Source organism: Sinocyclocheilus rhinocerous, unplaced genomic scaffold, assembly GCF_001515625.1.
Source record: "Sinocyclocheilus rhinocerous isolate Xijiao unplaced genomic scaffold, SAMN03320098_v1.1 scaffold72, whole genome shotgun sequence".
Taxonomy (NCBI): domain Eukaryota; kingdom Metazoa; phylum Chordata; class Actinopteri; order Cypriniformes; family Cyprinidae; genus Sinocyclocheilus; species Sinocyclocheilus rhinocerous.
In genome coordinates this window covers 2070891-2088587 of record NW_015628351.1, presented here as the reverse complement: position 1 = coordinate 2088587, position 17697 = coordinate 2070891, and the positions used below count along the sequence as shown (strand labels likewise).

Sequence of the window (17697 nt, the reverse complement as noted above, 5' to 3'; positions counted from 1 at the left end):
TTTTTTTTTTTTCTTTTTACACCATTTTACATTTTCTCTATACAAATGTGTGTGTGTGTGTGTGTGTGTGTGTGTGTATGTATATGTGTATGTATGTATATAAATCACATACATATATAGACAATGTAATGTTGCAAAAAAGAAAGCATAAACTACACATTATTTGTACAGTTAAACAGTTATATATTTTATATATATATATATATATAGTGATCATTTTGTGCAGTTTATTTTGCAGTGAAAATTATATTAAATAATTAATATATAAATATTAAAAAATAATTATAAAAATTGCTAAGCTAATGAAGACAACATGCAAAAATCAAGCATTTCGTAAAAGTGTGAAATCTAAAGTGCCATAAGTTAGTCAAACTTCTTTCAAGTCACTTTTCCTGTTACAGAGGCTGGTCCCTCCCACCCACATATAGACCAATTATAGGTTTGTAAACATTCAGGATGCGCGCGCATCATGGTTGCAGAAAACCCGGGAGTGATAGCCTTTATGGCTAGAGAATTTCACGGATAGGGTACAAAATAGTTAGGTTTAAAAAGATTATAAATTATATTGATTAGATGTCATTTTCAAAATGTTCTCCGCATATTACAAGAGCTTGTCACCCAGCGATAAGCACTGTTATTCAACGAAATTGACGTTAGAGAGTGGGATAGTCTGGGATGACGTTTGTTGTGGGCGGAGCCTATCTGGAAGCAGAAAATGACGGTTTTCAAGTGGCAGTCTATGGAGCCATGGAATAAAAGAATAAAAAAAAGGTAAATTTGATTTTATATTTCAAAATTCTGACGTTATTCTCGCAATCCTGAGATTATACATCAAAAGGCACAAAAATATATTTTTTCTTTTATTCCATGAATTTTACCCATTTACCTCCACTTGATCCCAGTGTTTTTCTGCAACCACTATGCCCGCGCAGCTGCAAGTGACGTAATGGTGACGTCTACTCTAAATTGGTCTGTACACAGGCACAATTGGCCCCATGCAAGGACTGGATAGCACACGGGCCAACTCGACTAATTAATGTTTACAGCTGCACATCGCCTGTCTGTACCTAGTGACCAAATGTTCTCGTATCAAAAACATTGTTTAACCAAGCAAATGCTCTTGAGGTTTTCTTCAGGCTGGCTTGATTGTCTGTTGCTGTCTTCCATTTTCTTTTCCCCCCTCGCTGCCCTCCCTTGCATTCTCTGCTGCTCTCCTTCCCCTGTATTTGCCAGCTACCGCCTTAACCGTTTGGCTCACTGTCAAAGCAGGGGCCTTTTGTGGCTTCGTCACAAATCTGCCAGGAAAAACAGAAACCATCTGTTCAAGTCCAGGCCTGAGTGCGGATGAGTGTATAAATACAGGAGTTTAGGCCTCGCACCCATCCTACACACAGACGCGCACATGACCAGAAGGTCCAACTACGGTTTCTCCCCAACGGTCTGCCGCAATGAAAAGAAGCATAATCTGTTGGAAATTACAGTTTGTGCACGCACGCTCACACATCGTCGGTTTTCTCGAGGTGAAATCAGAGTGGAAAAGCGTTTCTCTGTGCCGTGATAGGAGGTAAGCCCCTTCCTTGTCAGATAATCCACCCTCCAGAAATATTCTGCAGATGGAAGCATTCTGAAATGTCTCATAATTCCAAGCTTACGTTGTCAGTATCTCTCGCTCCCTGGCACACACTCTTCTCTTCTGCTTTGAGATTCAGGGCTAATGGAGGAAATTCCACACACACGAGTAGCTTTACGCATTTATCCTGGCTCTGTGGGGACAAGCTATTCGGGAAAATGTATTTTAGTATTTTCATGACGTACAAAATTCCAGTGCCATTTCAACCACAAATCATTTTAAAAACGCTACAGATTCATAAAGAGAGTGTGAAATTCACCCTCATTTATTCACCCTCATGTCATTCCAAATTTGTATGATTTCTTCTTTTTTTTCTTTTGTACTGTTTTGTCAAAACAGTGAAAGTCAATGGCGTCCAAACAATATGCACATTGACTTTCAGTCTATCTTAAATAAAATACACTGCCTTTTGTGTTGTATGACAGTAAATCATACAGATTTAATATGACATGAGGGTGAATTTTTTACTTTTGGGTGGACTATCTTTTTTGTTAGCATAATGTTTTGCACACTAGTGTATACAGAAAACAAGAAAATAAAGGCTTATATTTGACATTTGAAGCTCACTACAGATTGTTGAGAGAAATCTCAGTTTTGTTTCCAACAAACCTATCTTGACACACAAAGACCTGGCTTTGTTATTCAAGCTGTCAGTCTTAGCACTTGACACTAACTCGCTATGTGCATCCAGCTTCACAGGCCTCCACTGCAAACAGAAACTCACAGGAGACATTTCCTCCCCCAGATGTCATCTTTTATTTTGCTTCACAGTAGGACATCTCCTTATATAAAAGACTAATAGCTTCTTCTTTGCCCGTCCTACGTTTCTTTGCGACACCTTGTGAATTTTTTGTTATCTGTGCGACTAAAAAACCAGCGATGTCTTGTCAGAAAGAATGGGCAGCGCTGAAACGAGTGAGGGATGAGAGAAAAACCCGGAGCCGTGACTTGGCACAGCCCCTCCATGCTTCTAATCAAATCATATTTCCTCTTCCATCTCCTCTCTTCCAGCTTGAAAGGGGATTTTTCTATAGCTCTCCATCGTACAGTTATCGCCCAAGGAAATTTGTCATCATCACAGATGATCCTCTCAAAACATTTCATCACTCTTTTCATCCTCATTCCCCCACTCCTCTACATATTGCTTCAGCAGATTGCATTAAACATCACTGCGTTCTCTTCGCCCGTGGATGTCTGCTCTTTTCCAACCTTGACACCTGTCTTGATAGCCTGTGGACTAAATTACTTTTGAATGGCCACGGTGATTCCTTTCACAGTGTTATTACGCCAAACCCCAGCAAATTTTTCGTCTGCCTTCCTCTAGGACGTTTAAGAGCTATGAAGTGCTCCGGCGAAATGGTTGAGGGCTAAAATAACCTTTTCTTTTTATCTTCTGTAGCATTAAGTTGAGGTTTCATGCTTCAAAGCTCACATCAAATAGAGGGAGGGAAAATAAAAAGCAAGGGGCAACCGTGAGGAAGGGGAGGGGGGATGCTGTGGCGAACAGTCATTAGGCTGTGAAGAAAGCCAGCCCGCTGTCCTGCTGAACAGTTTTGATCTGCACATTTCAATTAAATTTCACATCAGGAAGCCTTCCATCCTTTGGCCTGCACCTGCGCCCTGACCGATCCCGCCAAAAAGCCTTTTGCTCTCAGACGCGGGCCCGGGCCTTTCGCCATTGCACGTTCCTCTCATCATGTCGGATAAATAACCCGCAGGAGCTGGGCTAATTCTTAAGAGTTCTAACAAGACATTAACTCTCAGGTGTTTTCAATGGCTCGTTTAGTTCAGTGGCTGGGATACTTGAAGTTGATGTCTGTCAGACTTGTGTTTCTCATTTGGCAAGCATTTGTACCACCCACAAGTAATTGATGTAATTGTGATAATTGATATTCCTCCTACGTGTGTCCATTGGGCCACTCAAAGATGGGATACTCTGTGTCTAATGCATGTGGAAACATTTTGAGAACATTTCTCTACTGCTCAGTAAGCATTTTTTATCTTTTTATGAATTTTTATGTTTCCTCCAATGGCATATTCTGATCGCTCCATTATTTTTAAGACCAAAAAGTGGGTTTAAATTTGAAACGCCAAAGCCTTTGCTTTAATGTGACTTTCCAAGTGCTTCTTGATGAAAATGATGCTGTACCTTGATTGCTTTTGGAAAAAGGGGCAGTCAAAGCTCATAAGAAGCTGTAAGTGCGAGACTTATCTTGTGTGTTTGCCCATGTCAGACATGGTAGCTTAGCAGGCCAGCCTCAGTTTTATAGTCTTTCCATCAGACTGCTGCAGCTTTTTTTGTGATTTATGTAAATGTAATTCATATACTCAAGTGCAGACATCCGAAGCGAATCTATATGGTTCAGTAAAATTCACTCAAGCAATAAAATGGCCTATGAATAGTCTGATAGGATTCGAAGTACATGTTTTTCTGCTTGCTGTCAAGAATAGTTTAAAGTGTTTGCCGTAAAGCTGTTAATGTGTTGGGGAGAGCAGCATTTTAATGACCAATTTATGTCAAGAAGAACAGCCGAAGCAAAGAGGGAAAGCAATCAATATGCATTAAAGATACCCAAGCCCCATTCAGCCTGAGTTTAACAGACCCTGTCAAACCCCATGACTGTCCTCTTCACTCATTCCTGCACCATTAAAGCATGTTAAAAGCTTAGCCGTTGACACGCCAGCCATTCCAGTGCAGTGTCTTGAAATGAATATCCAAAATCAGGCAAATGATTCAGTTAGAAAGAAACTGAAAGGTACAAAAGAGAAACAAGAGGAACCACCACAGGAAAAGTGCATAATTGCTTCTCCACCAGACAACAGTTTCAGGGCATGTGTATTTTGAGTGTGTCCAGAAAGCGACAGTAAATTTGCGCAGGCTGCCTCAGCAAAGCGTCTTCTGATCCATGATTGCATGTGTTAATGTTTCAGTAGGGTATTGATTTCCTGGCTGGCTTTTGTGCTCGGGATTTATATGCCTTACTCCCTGGCAAGCGTGCCCTCTGAATGTTTGATTAAAGTTCAATTGACTCTTCTAGCGCAGGGGCTTGGAGCCATTTCACTCCCTATTTGTAGCGCCAAAGCTCTCCCTGACATGTTCCTTTGTTTCCATTCAAGCGCCTGCCACCCAGGCAGCCACCAATGTACTGATCCTAATATCCCAGCATTCAGAGAGCTTCGCTGCCTAATCCTGGGACAGTCACAGCCACGACACAACATGCCGGCCTGCTGGCAAACCCGGCATGGATTCTTTGTCCAGGACTCTGTACTTTCTCCCTTCCTTTCTGTCTGTCATCAAAACTAAACTGATGTTTTTCAGTGCAGCTGCCTTATCAGTTTGACATTTGAGGTCTTTTTGTTCGCTTATCAAGTCAGATTCACATCCAACAGATCAACATTATTTTTGTATAGTAGTTGAAAAGTTTCTTTGTTCAGTTTCATGCACTGATGCTGTCTGAGTGCTTGTAAAAACAGCTGGCTCATGAGATTGTTTTTGTGTTTTGTCTCACAGGGGGAGCTGATCACCTTTTACTATTACTGGAAGAAAACCCCGGAGGCTGCTAGTTGCAGAGCCCACCGCAGGCACCGCAGACAACCCGTCTTCCGCCGGATCAAGACCCGCACCGCCTCCACTCCCGTCAACACTCCCTCCCGCCCACCTTCCAGCGAGTTCTGTAAGTGCTATCTGCCTCACTTCCCCCTAGAGACAGAGAACAGACTCTTGTCACAGCTAAATATGACATCCCTGAAACTCTCAAGACTAATATGGCTTTTCAGAGCACAGATCCCCCTCTGTGATTCTTCAAGGTAAACAGCTGAAATCTCATATCCGATAAGAGACGCAACAGGGAGGGATCGCTCTTATTATGTGTACTGTACTCGTCTCTTCAAAGAGCCACTGATAATGTGTTAAGTGTAGCAGGCTTGTCTTAAAGAGACTGTAGTTGTGAAATGACATTCATTAACCAGCATGTTTATCTTTTCCAGTGGACTTGAGTTCAGCCAGCGAAGATGACTTTGACAGTGAAGACAGCGAGCAGGAACTGAAGGGCTACGCCTGTCGTCACTGTTTCACTACCAGTGAGTGCTTGATTTATGATCATATTAAACTATCAAATCATGTTGGTATTTAGACAAACAGTACAGATTAGCAAACCTCATGATGGCTGATATCAGTGTCCGTTCATATTTAGAAATCCCTACAGCTGTGATACTGCTTTTATGCAGCAGTTCAATGAACAAGTTAATATCGAGTGAGAGAAACAGCAAACAATGTGTTTTGTCAGTCCTTCGGTTGTTCAGGGGTGAAATGATGGAGGTATTACCCTAATATAGTGATAGTATGAGACAGGTGAAGACTCTATACGAGTTCTCCCTTCAGAAGACTTCAATAATCCCCTCTACAGGCCTGTAATTAGTCTCAGTTTGAGAGTGCTCTGATGCTCGGCCCCGTCCCTCATCTGGCAGATGGACATCAGAGCGTGTCATTTCTAATTTAATCCAATCCGACACTTACTCGTCTGTTTTTTGCCTCATTAAATCCTCTGACCTGTTGGATGCAGTTGGCATTCCTATCACTCTCACTTCTGATATGAAAACATTCTCAGCATGGATGAGTAAAAGTCTTTGACCTTAGCATGTCCATGAGGTGTTTGGCTAGGCCTGGAGCACTTCCTGTTAGTGTGATGTTTAATAAGCAGAGCTCAGCTGAACTTGAATTTGTGTTTACAGCCTCCAAGGACTGGCACCACGGGGGTCGCGAGAACATCCTGCTGTGCACCGACTGCCGGATCCATTTTAAGAAGTACGGCGAACTACCCCCCATTGAGAAGCCTGTAGACCCGCCACCGTTTATGTTCAAACCTGTCAAAGAGGAAGACGATGGGCTCAGTGGGAAGCATAGCATGAAGACTCGACGGAATCGCGGCTCAGTAAGACACCAAACTTTATTCCTTTTTAGTGGCATTTTAACTGCATATAATGTGTTTTAGCATTATTAGCAGTGTTATATTAGATATTTTATTATTCGTTTCAGATGTCAACGCTACGAAGTGGCCGCAAGAAGCAAACCGCCAGCCCAGATGGCAGAGCCTCACCAACCAATGAGGATCTGCGGTCCAGCGGGCGAACCTCACCCAGTGCAGCCAGCACCTCCAGCACTGACAGCAAGACTGACTCGATGAAGAAACCCAGCAAGGTACGATCTACATGACCAGACTATAGCAATCAAAATCACACTGAGCATCACAGGACCTTGTTTTCAGAGGAAACATGTTTTCATTTTGTCAAAACAGAAGACAAAGGAAGAGGCGCCATCGCCTATAAAGAGTGCCAAACGTCAGAGAGAGAAAGGAGCCTCGGATACAGAGGAGTCCGAGAGGGCAAGCGCCAAGAAGTCTAAAACGCAGGTAAGTAAACTCCTACTAAACTAGCAGCCTATTATTATAAATTATTTTGTATACGAGTAAGTGTATCTCTAAACAGAAACAGCTTGGACAGATTTTTTTTCTTTTAATCAGTTATTTTCTATACTTCTCAATTTGTGCTGCTGCCTCAAAGATGGTTGTTTGATGAGTACTTCTAAAGATCTCGGTGATAATGTGCCTAAATTATTGTTATTTTGAAAATGTGGGATTTGTTTGGGAGAAAAATGATCAACTAGAGGTTTTCTTGGAAGAACTAATTCAAAAGACATGAATAAACTTAGACTAAAGTTCACTGAAGGGTTCATGGCAGTTCTATTTGACCCAGAGTCCAGTGAAGATGCTAGAATTTACAGTTATTTAATTTGGCGTTACCTATGGTAGCAATGGCAATTAATATCCTTTAAATGTCAGGAGTTCACATTACAACTCAAGCACTGTGATATGCAAAGGTTATTTGTTCTTGATCGTGACTGCACCCATTATTCGGTCATTAGTAACTGCCGCTATGGCCAAGTAGGGCTGTGCGATTTGGGGGAAAATATCAAATTGCGATTTTTTTTGACAGATATTGCGATTGCGATTTGATTTGTTTTTTTTTTATAAATGGTGGGTGTTTACGCAGTTGGCTAGAGCAGTGCTGATTGGGGAGAACGGAGGTGCGCTCACTCTATTGGTTAGTAAGACTGCAACTCAAGGCTGGCAGTCATGCATATGCTCTGGAACAGAGTAATATCGCGTCCATATCGCAAGCTTTGCGATTAGGAAATAGCAACGTCTCAAATCGCGATTTCGATTCGATTTCGATTAATCGCACAGCCCTATGGCCAAGTTTATTGACCCTTCCTCCTCCTTTCCATCTTCTGCAGGAACGGCCAGACTCACCCTCGGAGTGTGAAGGAGAGGGCGAGGGTGAGAGCTCGGACGGTCGCAGCGTAAATGACGAGGGTAGCAGCGATCCCAAGGATATTGACCAGGACAATCGCAGCTCCTCTCCCAGCATCCCCAGCCCACGTGACAACGAAAGTGACTCCGACTCCTCGGCGCAGCAGCAGATCCTCCAGGGCCAGCACCCTCCAGTCATCCAGTGCCAGACAGGGGCTTTACCCCCGGCCACTCCTTCTGTGGCCACAGCCTCCACACCACCCGCCTCAGGCGCGCCTTCGCTGTCCTCTCAGCCATCCCCATCCATCCCCCCTACCTCCATGCCTCCTCAGCAGATACCTCCAGCAGGTCCACTGGCTCTCATCCAGTCAGGAGCACAGAGACTGCCCTCACCTCATTCCCCACTGCAGGGCCTGCCTCAGCCACCTCCACCCTCTCAAACTGGCCCTCAGTCCCTGCAGCCTCCACTACACGGCCCCATGTCGCCCATGGGCCACCCTCTGCAGGCCGGGCCATCACACATGCCTCACCCTCACGCTTTACCCGCTCAGTCCTTCCCAATGGGTCAGTCTCAGGTCCCCCCTTCAGCTCTCTCGGGTCAGGCCCAAGCCACCTCCCTGTCTCAACAACAGCGACCTCACACCCCTCCATCCCAGTCACAGTCCTCCTCACAGAGCGGCAGCCAGCCTCCCAGAGAGCAGCCTCTCCCGCCCGCACCATTGCCTATGCCCCACATCAAACCTCCACCAACCACCCCCATCCCACAAATGCCAAACCCTCAATCACACAAGCATCCCAGCCACCCCCCATTCCCGCAGATGCCTTCCAACTTGCCCCCTCCGCCAGCCTTGAAGCCCCTCAGCTCTCTATCCACACATCACCCTCCCTCCGCCCATCCACCACCCCTTCAGCTCATGTCTCAAAACCAGCAGCTTCAACCTCCACCCGTGCAACCTCCAGTGCTCACCCAGTCCCAAAATCTTCCGGCGACAGGAAGTCAAGTGCCCCCTCCGGCTCCACCGCTCCCTTCCTCTTCCTCTGCCTCACACACGGCGCCTTCTCAGCCCCCGTTCCCTCCTCATTCCTTCATGCCAGGCAGCTCACCCGTCCTGTCACCCTCCACCGCACCCTCCTCTGTGGCGAGCTCAATGTCTGCGCTGCAACAACCACCCTCCTCCATATCCATGCCCCTGCCTGCATCAGTCACCGCTCCCTGTCCGGGACCCTCCATTGTGCCACCAGTACAAATTAAAGAAGAGCCTCTGGATGAGGCGGGGGAGCCAGAGAGTCCTCCACCACCACAGAGGAGTCCTTCGCCTCCACCCACCATCATCAACACTCCCAGTCATGCCAGCCAGTCAGCAAGGTAACAATTTGTTATATTTATTAAACACATTAATATTTTTATTATAACCAAACATAATAAACAAAAAAAACATAATCAAATAATAATGTATTATTATTATTATTATTATAAAAAAAATTACAAATGATGATAAAATTATATTGGATTGCATTTATTAGAATGATATATTCATAATTTTTGATTGTAATAAAAAACAAAATTAAAATAATCTGTAATTTTTTTTTTACAAATTTAAAAATACATATTTTATGACATTTATTAAAATAATATATAATAATAATAATATAATACATATCATAAAAAATACTATATATACCTGTATTAGGGATGTCCCGATCTGGATATTTGTGCCTCCAATCTGAGTCATTGAATATGGAGTATCTGCCGATACTGAGTCCCAATCCGATACTTGTATATTCCTATAGGGATGTATGTTTGTTGCACACTACAGGTACATTCAAGTTATTAAAATCAATCCAATGTATACAGAGTTGTGCAGAGAGTAAAATAAATATATGTATGATGTATGTTTATGTATATGTATATATATTACAGAACAAAATACACTCTGTGTATATATATGCACACACTGTATACAACACATTGGCAGATGTAAACATGTTACCATGGTATACATTGTAAACAGACTTTTTCACAATTATGAATATTGGACAACTGAAAATAAACTTCTTGTATTTTATATGTATAATAAGCAGAGTAATTGCACCATAAAGTGGAGATATGGTCATTTTATCAGTCATGGCATCAGTCATTTGCCTTTTTGTTATAAATAAAATATATTTATTAAAATTGTATATTAATAATTATACACATTATCAGGTTCTGTGTGCAAAATGTACTTGTTTAAATGTTGTTAAATAGCACTATTAATGTAGTGTCCTAATTAAACCTGCTTCAGCTCCTCTGAAGTCATCAAGCGTGGACAGAACACAGATTAATGACTGCATCATTGCAGTGAAAGCCTCCATCAGAACATGAGCTTGTCTTTGTAGAGCTACTGTGGCCTTGTCTCACACTCCCTTGCAGTGAATAGCAATAAGCTCACTAATACACAGAGAGAGCAGCTCATTATGGCACTGGCGATTAAAAAGACTGATTGAGTGGCTCTAGTATAGTATAAACGAGAGGACATGTCAGAGGTTATTTATTTGTCACAAAGTAATTGCATTGCTTTTCAAATGGCTGCAAATTCAGCCTGTGAAAAGATTCCTGCATTTCCATAGCTTATGTGTCACATAAGAAGAAAGGTTGCACACTGCAAAATGACTCTGACAGTATTCATTCTCAGTGATTATTCTGATGGTCTTTCCATCTATCCTGTTTACAGGTTCTACAAGCATCTGGACAGAGGTTACAACACATGTGCCAGAACAGACTTCTACTTCACACCACTGGCCTCATCAAAACTGGCAAAGAAGCGGGAAGAGGTGCTGGAGAAAGCCAAGAGGGAAGCGGAGCAGAAGGCACGAGAAGAGAAAGAAAAGGAGAGGGAACGAGAAAAAGAAAGGGAGCGGGAACGGGAGAGAGAGAAGGAGGCTGAGAGAGCTGCTGTAAGTTTTGGTCTAATGTGTTGCATAACAGTTGAAATGCAACTTTATTTGATGGTTTCAGCTAAAATTGTTCAGTATCGATTGCTTACTCCTAAATATCCTCTCTGTCTTTACAGAAAGCTTCCAGTTCTTCTCATGAGGGTCGCATGGGTGAACCCCCGATGGTGGGATCGGCTCATATGCGGCCATCTTTTGATCCGCCACCCACCACCATTGCCACTGTGCCCCCTTATATCGGGCCTGACACGCCCGCCCTGCGCCAGCTCAGCGAATACGCTCGTCCCCACGTCATGTCCCCCACCAACCGTAATCATCCCTTCTTCGTCTCGCTCAACCCCACAGACCCTCTCCTGGCCTATCACATGCCCGGCCTGTACAATGCAGACCCCAGCATGCGCGAGCGTGAGCTGCGGGAGCGAGAGATGCGGGAAAGGGAGATCCGCGAGAGGGAGATGAGAATGGAGAGGATGAAGCCGGGCTTCGAGGTCAAACCTCCAGAATTGGACTGCCTGCATCCTTCCGCCAACCCCATGGAGCACTTTGCCCGACACGGGCCCATTGGTCTCCCGCACATGGCTGGCCCACATCCATTCGCCTCCTTCCACCCGGGCCTGAATCCACTGGAGCGGGAACGGCTGGCACTAGCCGGGCCGCAGCTACGGCCTGAGATGACGTACCCCGAACGGTTGGCCGAGAGGCTACACATCGAGAGGATGGCCTCTGTGGCTAACGACCCCATCGCACGGCTCCAGATGTTCAACGTGACGCCACACCACCATCAGCACTCGCACATCCATTCACACCTACACCTGCACCAACAGGACCCGCTGCACCAAGGTGAGGGACCTTTCACTCTAATGTTGTGTGCTGTATTGTTGTATTAGGCCCATATGGAATCTCATGGATATCTCTTGCGTTTATGCGATATATTGGCTAATTTGATTATGCGTTCAGCTGCAAATAAGCAGCTGTGAGAACATACTTGTTTGAATCCATTCCACAGAATTCCATCACGTAAAATAGCCCAAAAAATTTGAAAAATGTCCACATATTCCATCTGGGCCACTGAAGATTGTTTAAAAAAAAAAAAAAGCAATGACTTAAAGGGGTAGTTCACCCAAAAATGAAAATTCTGTGATTACTCACAATTTCATCACAAATTAAATTCTTTTTGATGAAATTCGAGAGCTCTCTGACCCTCCACAGACAGCAAAGATACTAGGTCAGCTCTCGGATTTCACCAAAAATATCTTTATTTGTACTCCGAAGATGAACGAAGGTCTTACGGGTTTGGAACGACATTAGGGTGAGTAATTAATCACAGAATTTTCATTTTTGGGTGAACTACCCCTATAAAATAGGGATGCACTGATATTAAAATTCTATCATTCTGCACTGATATTAAAATTCATGTTATGAACAGTAAATGGTAGAAATTTTTAAATTCTGTATTTTTTTCTAAATAAATTTGAAGTATGGTATTTGCTAAATATTATATTTAACAGTTTTATTAAATCGTTTTTTAAATAAAATAGGGATGCACCAGTTTTTTTCCTGGCCAAAATTCTTATATTGGCAATTCTTATATTGCTGGTAACCGATAAATGGTTGATAGTAAAATTCTAAGAGATTTTTTTCAAATTAAATTATAAATAGCACTAAAACAAAAAATAAATATGAATGTAGACATCACATGCATTAATTTGAAGCATCACAATAATGTACAGTATAAAAGATATTCATGTTGAATTTGGCTAAAGACTAAGTGTTATAACATTTTAAATGGTTAAGTGGTAGATGACTGCAAAGGGAATGTAAATATAAAAATCAGGGGATTACCATGTACAGTTTAAATATTTATTTAATATTGGCTGATTCTTTTTTTTTTTTTTTTATCTCCAAATATCGGCCAATAACCAATATGGTACTGATATGTCATGCATCCCTACTATTAAATGTTGATGCACGCTTGTCTTGTAAGCATGATGTTCATTTTGAATGTCAGTGCTGTGAATAGTAAATATATGTTTCTATATAATATTGACTCTGTACCATTACAAAAAGCTGCTGACACGGAGAAGGTGGTGGTGAATGTCTTGTGTGTCCCCCAGGTTCTGGGGCACATCCTCTCGTAGACCCGCTGGCCGGCGGACCGCACCTCGCCCGGTTCCCCTACCCACCCGGAGCCATCCCCAACCCCCTGCTCGGACAGCACCCGCACGAACACGAGATGCTCCGGCACCCTGTGTTCGGTAAGACACGTTCATGAGCAGCTTCTCAATCATTTGTCCAGGCATTGACTAATCAGTCTTCCCGTGTCATCGGTAGGCGCTCCATATCCCAGAGATCTCCCAGGTGGGCTCCCACCACCCATGTCAGCGGCACACCAGCTGCAGGCCATGCATGCACAGTCTGCAGAGCTACAGAGACTGGCCATGGAGCAGCAGTGGCTACATGGTCATCACCACATGCACGGAGGCCCTCTCCCAGGACAGGAGGACTATTACAGGTCAGTCCCGCTGCCAAACATTTGTTAGAGCGTACATGTGCTTCAAACATCTGTCATAATACCGTACGTCTCTCTTCTCTCACTATTTTCCAGCCGGTTGAAGAAGGAAAGCGACAAGCAGCTGTGATCAACCGCGGACTCCCAGAGGAGCAGCAGGACACAGGAGGTCACAGCAGAACAGTCACACACGGGAACTCGCGTGTCCTAGGAACGTTTCATGGATCGTCTGAGGAACCTTCTTTCTGTTGTCAGCTTTCTTCACTATTCCAGACTCTTTTTTTGGGGGGGGGTTATATATCGTTCAAGTTTTGAAAGCGTATTCAAGACTGATTGTGACTTTCCTGCATGAACATACTCTGAGAAGCTTCCCTGACGTCTTTTGTAGGTGCTAGAGAACCAGATACTTTGTCACTGTGCTAATTGGGGGAAAAACAGAGGAACAGAACAGTCGGGCCATTATATCTAAAAAGTGCTATCTTAAATTCAATGTTTATTTTAATACATTGTAGGAGGTTTTCATAATTTTAAGAAAAGCTGCAGCATGGCATTTTTTTTGAGTCTGTAAATAGTATATAAATATATATATATATATATATACATATATAATTATTACTATTATTATTAGGTGTGGATTCCTAACAGAGTCGTTAGACCTCCTATATAATAATGTTCTGAAGTGTCATCCCTTGTTTCAGAGGGGAAGGAGATGGCACTGTTCGAGCAGGTAACCATGTCAGATGGTTCGGTCCATGGAAATGGGGTTCGCTGGGTAGAATGGTACCGGATTTTAATCCAAACACCTCTAGAGGTCAAAGCTCAGATGATGCTTTTTTTATCGTTTTGTTTGTTTGTTTGATTGGTTTCGTATGTATTGACAGTCTGCGACAAACACTCATGACATCATGACCATATGTTCAATTTCGTGGCTGAACTCAAACGGAGTTAGCCTTTCAAAACACTTGAAGGAGGACGATGTGCGGTGCCTCGTGAGTATTGGGGCAAGTAGCCCATTTGGAAAGAATGAATATTGCACTGATTAACCTCAGTTTTTGTTCTGAAACTATAATTGGCTTTCTTGTGGCTTTTTAAGTGCATTTCGAAAGCCGTTCGCTCTGTTTTCTGTGTACCAAAGTTGAACGGCATTGAGTTTTGCAACTGGGTTCATATCTCGACTAGTTCCTCAGTGCTTAGAGATTGCGAAACCGACCGGACTGCTTTTTTAAGTGACAATATGAGACATCTTGATGCACATTTTTTTACTTCTAGATTTACACATCATCAAAGGGTGCTGGGAAAGATAGCAATGCCCCCCCCCCAGGTTTGTCCTCACACAGTCAGTTTCCCGACCTTCTGTACAGATTCATAGAACCATTCTCACTGTGAAGCCTGGGGGAAGAGGATGGCTTGGATTGGAGTCTGTGTACCTGTGTGTGTGCATGTGTTCACAGTAGTGGAGATGATGACGTGTTTAAGCTACTCTCTGCATTCCTGACATTGCATTACCTATGATGCATGATGCCTCTTTAGTTGCTCTCCATCATGTCGAGGCCATTTGATAGGAATCATCGACTGTTACATACAGTATTTTTGTTTGTTGCGTTGGTTTTACTCCAGATCCATCAGAATTAACGTTCGTTATTTGAAATGACATGCTAAAAAGTCACTTTTAGCTCTGGTGGGATCAGGTGTGGGCCTTATTCGAGCGTACAGTCAAAGCTCCTCGTACGGTTTTGAATTCTCCCCGTTTGGTTTTAAAAAAGCCATTGTGCATCCTTTGAAGAGTATGCATAGAAGCCTGTTTTTAGCAGTATATGCCCAAAGCTGATTACTTTCTGTAATTGGACTGTCATGTATCTTTTATTCTGTCGCCGATGTATACAGCATTTTACTTTTGTTTTAAGCATTTTCTCCTTTTGTCCTTATTTTGTGTCTTAAACCTTTGATGTTGAGTGTTGTCAATGGTTTAGCTTCTTGTTTCAAAGCGGCAATAGCAGAATGTACATTCTGACTGCTAAGATTTATATATACTGGTATCTTGAAGCTTATTGTATATATTAGTAGTCGCCATGGGATGACACAGTGTAAACAAAAAGTAGAGATAATTAAGGCAGATTGTGAGTCCTGTGTTCTCCCCATTTGAGTATTTTGTAATTTTTTTGACAAATTTGTGGAATTAAAATAAAACTAAGTTACACCACATGGAAACTTGATTTCTAGTTAATAATATCACTTTTTGTTATATGACATGGCAAAAGTAAATGTTCATGCTGACAAAACAAGTACTGGGTTGAAGTGTTTTCTGTCTTCTCCGAGCTAATTCTGGTCTTCAGCTAAAGCTGGGTTGGGCGGCGCTTTATATGAGTGAGTATAAAGATTATTGCTCATAAGTGTGTTGTGTTGACCATATCATGCATATTGTGCTGCTCCAAAGTAATGCTGTTGTCCATCATTTTACAAGCACAATCATTCTGGGAAATGAGCTCATAAAGTGAATTCTGAGAATGGGTCGCTGAGGACCAATAAATGGGAGACCAAAAATGGCTTCTAATCCACAAGAATTCTCCCGTTCGGTTGCCATGCATTAAACACATCTTAACATTGTTTGAATGTTCTGTATGAGCTGAAACCAGACTGGATCTGGATGCTTCAACACTGCTCTCTGTGGTGATTTTTATCTCATCTTTTTCTTCTCCACTCAACCCATAAACCTTTAGATGCACTAAAATCCTCATTTTGCAAACATACATACAAAAAAATATATATGCTTGTACTTTCACTCTGCCGATTTAAAAAAATTAAAAAATAATGAAAATTAATATTGTAAGTAAAATTAGGGTTGAGTGATGTTACAATGTTCATAACTCTTCTCTATAAACCTACGTCACGGCCAAATATAGAGTTATTTGGCCAGTCACTTGCATTTTTCATAAACTAAGTATATTAAATATTATTAAATATTTTAATTATGCTCCTTTTCTCCTGCATTTTGCAGTGCATTTTTTTCTAGAATGCAGGCAGATGCATGAGAAGTATTTGAGTTTTAATTAGGCATATCTCTGTGTGTGTACATGTCTACACATGCCTATACAAGTTTAATTAAACATTAATTATTTACAAAAACAAGAATATAAAGAATAAAGTCATGCATAATGAAAATGGATGATATTTGACAAAAAAAATGTAAGTACGTGTATAAAAATATATTACAATTATTAATATATTTATAAATATGAATTTATATTTACAAAACAAATGTAACTAATATATGGCATATTCAGAAGAAATATGGAACTGAATGAATTCATATTTTTAAATATTTGATATATATTGGAATATTATTTATATATATATATATATACACACACACACATATACATACACGCATATAAGAGTGCTGTCAAATCGATTAATTGTGATTAATTACATCCAAAAATATATGTATATACAGTGGTGGCCAAAATGATTAGAACACTAGTATTTTCACCAGCTAAAAAATGGTTTTAGGTCAGTTATTTTTATTGCTGTAGTTGTGTCAGTAGGAAATATCAGTTTACATTTCCAAACATTCATTTTGCCATTAACTGTAATATTCCAGTGAGATTTCTGTTTGCACAAGAAGTCTGACAATGTTCCACACAGAGATCTGATCTCTTCATCATCCAGTCTGTCTGGAATGACATGAAGAAACAGAACAAACTGAGACAGACTAAATCCAGAAGAACTGTGGCAACGTCTCCAAGATGCTTCAAGAATCCTAACTGCAAAGCTACAATACTGTTAAAAGTTTTAGGCACTTGTGTAAAAATGCTGTAAAATGAGGATGCTGTCAGATAGATTTTCTTTATCAATTAACTTCTATTAGCTAAATTAAATCAACATTTGGTGTGACCATCCTTTGCTTTTAAAGCAGCTTTTGCCCTCGGTGCACTTGCACATAGTTTTTCAGGAAGCTTTGCAGGTAGGTTTCTTGAAGCATCTTGGAGTTGGTGAAAATACTAGTGTTCTAATAATTTTGGAATTAAGACATTTTTAATATATATTTAAATTTATATATAATATTTATATATGTGACCCTGGACCACAAAACCAGTCTTAAGTTCCACAGGTATATTTGTAGCAATAGCCAACAATACATTGTATGGGTCAAAATTATCGATTTTTCTTTTATGCCAAAAATCATTAGGATATTAAGTAAAGATCATGTTCCATGAAGATATTTTGTAAATTTCCTACTGTAAATATATCAACTTAATTTTTGACAAGTAATATGCATTGCTAAGAACTTCATTTGAACAACTTTAAAGATGATTTTC

General features: G+C 41.6%; 1 protein-coding gene across 5 annotated transcripts in view; it reads left to right on the top strand.

Annotated features, from left to right (window-relative positions):
- The window catches only part of rerea (arginine-glutamic acid dipeptide (RE) repeats a), a 187380-nt gene extending 173058 nt beyond the window's left edge, over nt 1–14322 (top strand). For 3 of the 5 annotated variants that reach the window (XM_016549075.1, XM_016549076.1, XM_016549079.1), the window contains 11 exons: nt 5142–5304; nt 5618–5710; nt 6362–6561; nt 6666–6827; nt 6925–7038; nt 7923–9304; nt 10653–10875; nt 10992–11712; nt 12957–13127; nt 13204–13384; nt 13478–14322. In XM_016549075.1, coding sequence (XP_016404561.1) covers nt 5142–5304; nt 5618–5710; nt 6362–6561; nt 6666–6827; nt 6925–7038; nt 7923–9304; nt 10653–10875; nt 10992–11712; nt 12957–13127; nt 13204–13384; nt 13478–13511 — 3444 coding nt within the window. In that variant the 3' untranslated portion in view covers nt 13512–14322. The remainder of the gene's footprint in view (nt 1–5141; nt 5305–5617; nt 5711–6361; nt 6562–6665; nt 6828–6924; nt 7039–7922; nt 9305–10652; nt 10876–10991; nt 11713–12956; nt 13128–13203; nt 13385–13477) is intronic. The other 2 variants (XM_016549078.1, XM_016549080.1) reach the window with 1 other exon arrangement.
- Nucleotides 14323–17697: the final 3375 nt, after the last annotated feature.